This window comes from Furipterus horrens, unplaced genomic scaffold, assembly GCF_987537825.1.
Source record: "Furipterus horrens unplaced genomic scaffold, mFurHor1.1.pri manual_scaffold_17, whole genome shotgun sequence".
NCBI lineage: Eukaryota > Metazoa > Chordata > Mammalia > Chiroptera > Furipteridae > Furipterus > Furipterus horrens.
The window spans coordinates 118,164,548-118,173,204 of NW_028327187.1; the positions used below are offsets into that span (position 1 = coordinate 118,164,548).

The window sequence follows — 8,657 nt, forward strand, 5'->3', positions numbered from 1 at the left end:
TCCGTGATAGGATCTTGGCGTAGGCATGTCGTTAAATTGGGGGGGCGGAGGGGAACAAAGAACCTAAGTTTTTTTAAAAATGGAAGAAGGCTGGCCTTGCCCAGGTGGCTCCGTTGGTTAGAGCATCGGCCCGTACCCCAAGGTTGCAGGTTCGATCCCCGGTCACGGCACGTACAAGAAGCAACCAATGAATGTATCAATAATTGGAACAACAAATCTATGTTTCTCTCTCTCCCTCTCTCTCTCTCTCTCTCTCTCTCATCATAAAATCTAAGAATGCTTTTGGTTTTCCAGCTACCTTAATCAATCTGACCCTGAGTCCTGATTTCTAATGCGTCTAGTTGAGGTTCCAACATCTCTTGTCTTTCCTGCTGATTTTTTTAAGTGGCTGGTGGGCCTTGCGTTCACAGCGCCGGCCGCGTCCAGGTGTGTTTTTTAGGGGTGAACGCCTCCCACTGGAATTGCGGATTCTCGGTCTGAAGACAGGACATGTTTCTCCTGACGTGCGTGGGGTGCAGCTGGAATGGAGTTAGACCCACCAGCCAGATTATTTAAAGTTTTCACACACAAAAAGGAGGCTGCATTTCAAGCTCATCAGCTAGAAGGGAGACCGTGCCCCGGGAAGGGTCAGGTTTTGAGGTGCACCCGCTGCCAGAGCAATCGAAAGCCTCTTTCTGTGCAGAAACACGTGAAACCGAGTGTATAGCATTTTTCCTCCAGGATCCAAATCCCATGGGAGCTGAGAGACAGGTTTTCAAATGGGTAGCAAAAGGCTTTTCAAATGGAGTTCGATGGGTATCAATAATTCGCCAATGATCAGATCGAAAGCTACTCACAGCCGCGGGTCAGTCTGCCAACAGGGGGCCACTTTATAACCCCCTAGAATTCTCCCGGGTGACCCTGTCGGGTGTGAAGGTAGCTGTCTTGGCTCAGACGCACAGTGGGGGGACCCTGCCCACGGAGGGGGGGACCCCGCAAAGCCGTCGGCAACGCGGAGGATCATCAGACCCTGGGCAGAACGACTTAACCGATTCCAAGCGAAGCCTCCCCAGAGACGGACGACGCGGAAACCTTGGGTCATTGGTTACAACGTTCACGTGAAGGGCGTAGATCATTCCAATTCACATGTTGCCTGGATTCCCAATGTTTCGTGGAGAAAGAAGACATCGTAGAAACAATCTACATCAAAATCTGCTGTCCTTCCATTTCCTGTCCTGGATTCCGGTCGTTTATTTTGGGTTCCGTTCGTGACCATGTATCTTTTTTCTCCTCTCTCTCTTCTGTTCCCTACTCCCTGCTACCACCCCCCCCCCCAAAAAAAAAATAAGAGGAAAAAGAAAAAGAAATAGAATCCTCATGATGTATGCATCCCTGCTCCTTCTGGGTTCCGCACGTCCATCCTAACGGGACCGGCTTGCTGTATTTTGACAGGGTCGCTATTGACGGGGAAGATTTCCGAGACTGTTTGATCAGACCTTGGCCGGGATCCCGTAAATTTGGAAACCCGCAGGGCAAACCCCGACTCTGTTTTGGGGCCCGGAGAGGTCTTCTTGGCAGCGATCACCTGGCAGGTGCATTTGACTCCTGCCTCCCGGTGCTCAGAGCGGGTCTAGATGGTCTCAGTCTTGAGTCCCGTTTTCTGAACGCGATGTGATCAGCCCTTTTCCGCAGAGCTCACGCCCTGGGTGCGGGCGACCCAGCGCCGCAGAAATGACTTAGGGGCTCGTAACGGTAAAACGCACGTGGTAGGAAATGTTTTCAGAATATTAGAAACCGCGCCGGTGCCCAAAGGAAGAGGCCGTGGGAAGACTCTGCGGCCGTAGACGGACGCAGGTCTCCCGGGGCTGTATCGAGACACGCCCGCCTTTTATTTTATTTTATTTTATTGTGTTTTATTCTGGTCTCCTTTCTCCACGCAGGGACCTCATCAAGAAGCTTCTTGTGGTGGACAGGACCAGACGCCTTGGAAACATGAAGGTCAGTGCGCGTCCTTGGCCGGGAAGCGCTGTCCGTGATGAGTCCCCGTCACGGTCGCCGCGGTTTCCGTGTGCGGAGGAGAACCGAGGCGCGGACGTCGCGTTGAATCGGCGCCCGAGTTTCAGATCTGGGATTCGGGGGGGGCAAAAGCCGGCAGGGTCTCCCCGCCCGCCCCCATCGGCTGTCCGCGCAGCAGATGACTCAGCCGCGATCTAGGAGTGACTGGTTATCTATCGATCTTATCCATCTTATCAATCCATGTATTTATGCTCTATCTTACCTGTCATGAATGTACCTATCATCTATTTCCCTTTGTCTCCATATCTATATTTTGTCTGTCTTTTTATCCATCTCTCATCTGCTTTCCTGGGTCTGTCTGTCCATCCGTCCGTCCGTCCATCATCTAGGTTTGACCTGTCATCTAGGTATGCGTCTGTGGATCAAAGATGCTCTTCATTTCTCTGTCTATCCATCTACCTGTAGGTAGCTAGCAATTTTGTATGTCTTTCTGTCTACCATCTATTTTTTCGATTACCTGTCTACTGTCTTTCTATAATCTGCCTGGTCCTCCTCGTCCCTTCGTATCTGTCCTGGGATTGGAACCACTTCAGAGCCAACCAAGTCTTTCCTGCTTCCTCTCAGCATCACCGACGGTGACACTCCACGGGCAGGTGTGGTTGGACTCACGTGTGACGGCAACATTTTGTTTCTCCCTAGTAGGAGAATTGTCAGGAGGGCAGGATTAGAGAATATCCAGTCGAAGCAACTCACGTTACTATTGCTTTCCTTTCGTAGTTGCGCTAATTAAGAATTTTCTCTCTGGTGGATGAAAAATAGGACAACTTTAAAGACGAGAGACTGATCACACATTTTCAAAGCTTTGTGTTCAGTTCCGATCCACACCTTCCCGCGTTACCGCTTCTCCCATTAAATTGATTTAAAAAGTTGGCAAAGGGGTCACAGGAAGGGTTGGGGCGGAGCCCAGGGATGAAGACTTGGCAGGGATCAGCAGAGGTCGCGATGAACTTGGGGTCACCAGCTGGCTGGGAGCAGCCCCCTGGAGAGGAAAGGGGACGGAGTCTCGCTCCCTTGCTAACGGGACGGGGATGTTGGGCTGCTGCCGGGCTCTCTGGAGTGGGACATCCTTCCAGACGGAGTCGTGTGTCCTTGCTGAGCCGTCCTCAGCCCATGTCATCCTTCAGCGAACCTTGGTGTCTGTCTCGTGAGGAGAAGGAACACCCAAGAAAACTGTAAAGATGAGCACACGGGACGGACCCCGAAATGACAGGCTCTCATTTCACGCGGAGACGCTGGCCCGTGATTATGTTTTAGTCTGTGTCCCAAGTGAGCACACGTGTGCGCGTAATGACTATTTATTTCTCCTGGGAGGTATCTTTTCCCGACAGCTCACCCTGCAGGAACAACTCCTGGAAACCTAGCAGACATGTGTGTGTGTTTCTATACCAAAAGAACGCAGGTTCTTTGGGATATGTTATCTCCCGTCCCATGAAAGCGCAGCCCCCCTGACGGTGCCCGTTTCTTTTCAAGAACGGAGCGGACGACGTGAAGCGCCATCGCTGGTTCCGGACGGTGGACTGGGAAGCTGTCCCGCAGAGAAAACTCAAGGTACGAGCTCCGTCGGCGGGCGGCGCTCCACTGGGCGTCCCGAGGGAAAGTTACAAAATCCCGACTCCGGGACTTATTTATGGGTGGTTGATGCAGAATTGATTGGCACCATCTAACCAGTCATGGCTAAGCATTCGTAGTCCCGTTGCCTATTTGGTGGGTGTCTCAGGACTCAAGAGGCACCTCTGGGGGGGGCTGAAGACCCCATCTTTTGCAGGGGGGGGCTTTTGGAGACCCAGCCCCGTGTCCCACCTGCTCTGGGGTCATGATGAGAGCTTCTGAGTGGGAGGGGCTTACGGCTAGTTGACAGGTGGCTGGAGGTGTGATAGCAAATACCCTGTGGATCACCTCCCTTTGAATGGAGCGTGTGTTTGACAGCTTTCCTCACAACCGGGCAGTTGAGAGTCCGTGGACGGGCTAACATGCGGGTGCCCAGAGCGCCCGCGTGACTAGCCTGAGGAGCCACAGGTGGACAAGGATGGCTCAGCGGGTCCTCGTAACCGTGCCCTCGTGTCTCGGCCTGCCCCACAGCCCCCCATCATGCCCAAGGTCTGCGGCGAGGGCGACACCTCCAACTTCGAAGCTTATCCTGAGAACGACTGGAACACGGCCCCCGCGGTCTCTCCCAAAGACTTGGAAGTCTTCAAGAATTTCTGAGGACGCCTGGAAGGTAGATCGGTATATATAGTAATTTTTTTAAAAATTAAAAAATATATATATATAGCGAGGTGAATACAATATACAGAAGATGTACACCTGAAACCTATAGAGTTTTATCAATGTCACCCCAATCCATTCCATAAAAATTTTTTAAAATAAAAAGAAAGGACGCGGTGGGCAGGATCCCGTGGTACGGGGGTGTCACGTGTTTGGCGTAGGGAGGACCCCCTCGGGGATGTGTGTGAGCCTCTCCGTTGGACAGGCGTCGCTTTTTTTGGGGTAAGAAACCCTCCGTTCTTGCGTGACAAACGCCGTGAGTTCCCGAGCGGCTTCCTGACGGTCCTGACCGGTTATTTTCAGAACAGTGTTGGGGTTTGTTTTCTGGGACGAATGAATCCCACGGACCTTGCGATACTTCATTTGAGATTCTAAAGACGCGGTTTGTTCATTCTTTGAACCTTGGAAGGCCTGTGGTTTGACGGCTGCGACCTTGAAGGTCAAGTGTTTATCGTAGGGGTCGTGGAGATATTTCCGTTGCCCCCCGATCCTCAATCACGCGTCTGCCCCGATTAAATAGCTCTATCTCTCTATCTTCCTTTACTATTCCGGCAGGAAAAGCTATCACAGGAAGAGACGCAAAACATGGCCCGTGATATGTGTGCTCACAGATTTCTCCCATGTTTCCCCATGTTTATCTTCCTAACAGCTGTTAGGAGGACCAGAAAAATCATGGTCTGGCCGACGCCATTCGCAAACTACGCCTTTGCTACAACTTGGGCGGAGGGGACCCCCGGGATACATGGGGCGACCTTCCGTGCCTAGGGGTGCTCCCACGGAAGGACCCAGAGGAAAACTGGATCCCACGGACAGGATCGAAGAACAACAGTAGAGAACTAGGTTCCCAAGTCTACGAGGAAGCCCTCATGCCCGTTACGGGTGTCCTTATCTCTCAAACACGTGACGAATGGTCTTTAATGACATCGGCTGGTGTTTGTAACATAAGGCGGCCCCCGGCTGCCCGAGCAAGTCCAGCTACGGGTTGGAAACACCAGAAAGTGGGTCTGAATCTTCCGAATATTCTTGTTCTTCCCGTTCTGCTCTGGGGCTCTGATGTTGCCTGAGTGGCTCCGTCACGTGTTCGGGTGGAGTTTTATTCAATCCTCTTGAAATGATTAAAAGACTGGCTTTGTTTTAGGGTGAACAACCCTTTATGGATGAGACAGCTACAGAGAGTTTTGGGTTTTTTTTTTTCCTAATGTAGATACTGTGAAATTTATTTCAAGACACACAACGCGGCCTCCTGGCGGATTTTTGTCTTATGCTTGGTCCGTAGGTGTCTACCGTAGGTCCCCAGCCGTCCTATAAAAGGTCCTGCCGATAGAAATAACCTCTCTCGATGTGGCATATCTTCTTGAGAAACGGAGCGTTAGGAGCATTTTTGCGGGCGTGGTCATTGTTCATGTCCTTTGTCCAATGAGGCAAACAGGGTTGCGTGACCTGCTTGATGAGTCCTTGCACATCAAAACACGGTGTCACGGTCGTGTGGCTTTCTATCTCTTCGACAAATCTGGGTTTCCTTTGAGAATCCTGACACGTTCCTATTGTCCTCTTTCTCGGCTTTGAAATGCTGTTCGCGTCCTCGCCCCCCGCCCTGTAGAATTCCGGGTTGGGGACCCTCGCCAGGAGACGTTCAAAGACAGTCGGGTGTCTTTGGCGTTCCGACTGCCCTCAGGCCTCTTACTTCTGAGACACCAACCGCATGCTCTGTCCTCTTTCCTACCAGGAACGGAATGACGCCCGGGACGAAGAGGGCCAACCACGCAGCCGGGACGACGCCTGGCGGACGTGACTGGGGACGGACAACGTCGTAGCCACACCCCAGTCTGTAGAAAGGGGTCGAACGCACACTGGGCATTTCACGGACCTCATGTTATTTAAGCAAGTGGACGTCTGCCGCACGGGAGGACGTCCTGAAACACTGGCTGTAGATGTTCCCTTGTCTTTGGCGCGGCTTCTTCCCGTGATGCTGTCTTTGGTAGACACAACTGTATAAGTCTGGACCGAACGGGCTTGGTTTTAACCACAGAGTGGGTGTGCATGCGTGTGTGTGCGTGTCTGTACGTGTGGTGTGCAGAAGACAGCGTGACAGAAACCAACGAGGTCATGTTCACCCTTGGCAGAGCCGATGATTTTCAGGTTTTCTGATTTCTTTTCTCAAGAAACTTTCTCTGGGGAACGAAGCCCGCAAAGCAGGATGTCCCTTTTCGGTCCCTTGGGAAGAAACGATCGTGCGGCGTTCCGTCTTTACCATCTGAAAGGCCTCCTATCTAGTGACGAGGTCTTGGAACCCAAGGAAAGGGGGAGAGAGAGACGCGTGTCTGAATTGTAATCCAAGGATAGTCAGTGACTGTTGCAGTTGTTCAAGGAATCTTTTGTAGCCCCCCGAATTTCATCCTGCCGGGGGGGGGGGGGGAACGCTCCCCATCAAAATTCTAAGATGTGCCTCCCAAAGCTAATCGATGCCTTGCTATTGGCTCCGTGGCGTGGACGGCCTTCCGTCAAAAATTTCCTTTTCCTGTTGGGAAAACTTACGCAGATCGCCTCTAGGGCTGTCAGCGTCGGATGGAGTCAAACGAACGTCACTCCTCTGTGCCCATCCACGGTCAAGTCCACTCTGCACACGCTGGGCACGCAGATCGGGCTGGCTGGAGTGAGGCCCAGTGGGCGAGATTTCTTCTCTTTGGAACTGATCGTGGGACCCCCTCGAATAAACCCCGCCGGCGTTTCCCCTCGGGGCTGAGTTCAGGAACGCGGGAGGTGGGTTGCCCGCCGTGGGCCCACGGTTTGATGTGCGTCTTCCCCCAAAGCAGGGCGCTCAAGGAATTTCTTTGTGTTGTGCAGAATTCATTTTCCTCTCTGCTCTTCTGCTTCGTGATTATACACACACTTTGCTGTGAAGACCTAAGCAAGCTGCCCAGGCCGCGTTGACTCTTTCCCAGATCGGGTCACGGGGCTTGGCCATGACCTTCCCCGGGAAGCTCTGCCATCGGTGCATTTAAGGAGCAGGCGCGGGGGCCCGCGGTGACTGCTCAGCTTCACCTCTAAGACCTCTCCTGTCCCCTCCCTTTTCTCTCACGTCTTGTCCAGACAGGTCCAGCTCCTTAGGGAACTGCAGGAAAGGCGGCCGTGCCCCGCGAGGGGTCGGGGGACTCGGGGGCGGGGCAGTGAAGGGTTGTGTGCGCCCTCAGGCTTCTGCGACTCAGGTATGTTCTTGAGACCCCTGGCAGGTCTCGGCCGTTGCGACTGTCTTCCGCCTTGTGCCCCCAAGGGCACCTCTTTCTGTGCATCGTTCTTGCTACCTCTGTCCCGCACACGCACCGAGCGATGTGGAGACCCGCGTTGGCGTAAAGTCCTGCCTCTTTTCTCAGGAGCAGCAGCTCGGAGGAGACACGTTCACCCATCACATGTGGGCGGATTCTGCTCCCAGAGTCCAAGGCTACGGGTGTGTCTGAATGAAGACAACTTGGAGCTATCAACCTGTAAAATGAGGGAGTAACATCGAAGCTGCTGCAAGTCCCCCGTCTCAGACAGGAGCTACCAGACGTGACCTATTTCTTCCAACAGAAATCCACCCAGGAGCTGCGCGCGTGAATGCAAAATTTAGTAAAATGCGCTCTTTGCAACGAGGAACTCGATGAAGAGTGTTTCCCCAAGGGGTTCTCTACACGTGTTCCTGCAGAAGTGTGTGCTCGGTGTGGACGTGGCAGTCGGCACACGGCGCGGCCGAGCACGGCAGGAGTTTCCGAACGGTTTCGTCATTCAGTGTCAGATCGGTGAGGTGGGTTCGTGCCCTGATGTGGGGACCTGGAAAGAACAGCTTACCTCACACCTCCTGACTATAAAATAAACAATAATGATGATGATGATAGTCATTTTGGAACTCCTGCTTCAAAAATTATATGAACATAAAGTAAACACCCTTGAAGACCCTGAAAAAATGTGCCTACGCTCACTCAGCCGTATGCCTATTTTTAGGTTTAGTTCTTACCGGCCAGGATTTGATACATAGGAGCGAAATAGCGTCAGGGACGCACGGCATGGCCTGCCTTAATAACAAATTAAATTTAATATCAAATTTGGAACGCATATGCAAGGACCACAAACGTTTGACTGCCCTGGTGACTCTCTTCTTTAAAAACATCGCCCTCTGCCATCAGCCGTGCCACGCACATGAAAAGGAATTTCGAAACATACCCAAGGCGGTGAAAACTCCCCTTTCAAAGTCACCCCCATTTTAGACGTGACACGTGGTGACGTCTCAGTTAAATTGTGTGGCAAAGACATAGGGGATTTCATCAAAACGCGTTCTGGGCGCATGGAGGACTCGCCTATAG

The 8,657-nt window shown here is 52.4% G+C and overlaps 1 protein-coding gene across 1 annotated transcript in view; it reads left to right on the forward strand.

Moving 5' to 3' along the window:
• Positions 1-4,276, forward strand: part of PRKX (protein kinase cAMP-dependent X-linked catalytic subunit) — a 46,524-nt gene extending 42,248 nt beyond the window's left edge. The window contains exons 6-8 of the mRNA XM_090264330.1: positions 1,920-1,977; positions 3,526-3,603; positions 4,135-4,276. Of these exons, the coding sequence (XP_090120456.1) occupies positions 1,920-1,977; positions 3,526-3,603; positions 4,135-4,260 (262 nt within the window). The 3' untranslated portion in view covers positions 4,261-4,276. The remainder of the gene's footprint in view (positions 1-1,919; positions 1,978-3,525; positions 3,604-4,134) is intronic.
• The last annotated feature ends 4,381 nt before the right edge of the window (positions 4,277-8,657 follow it).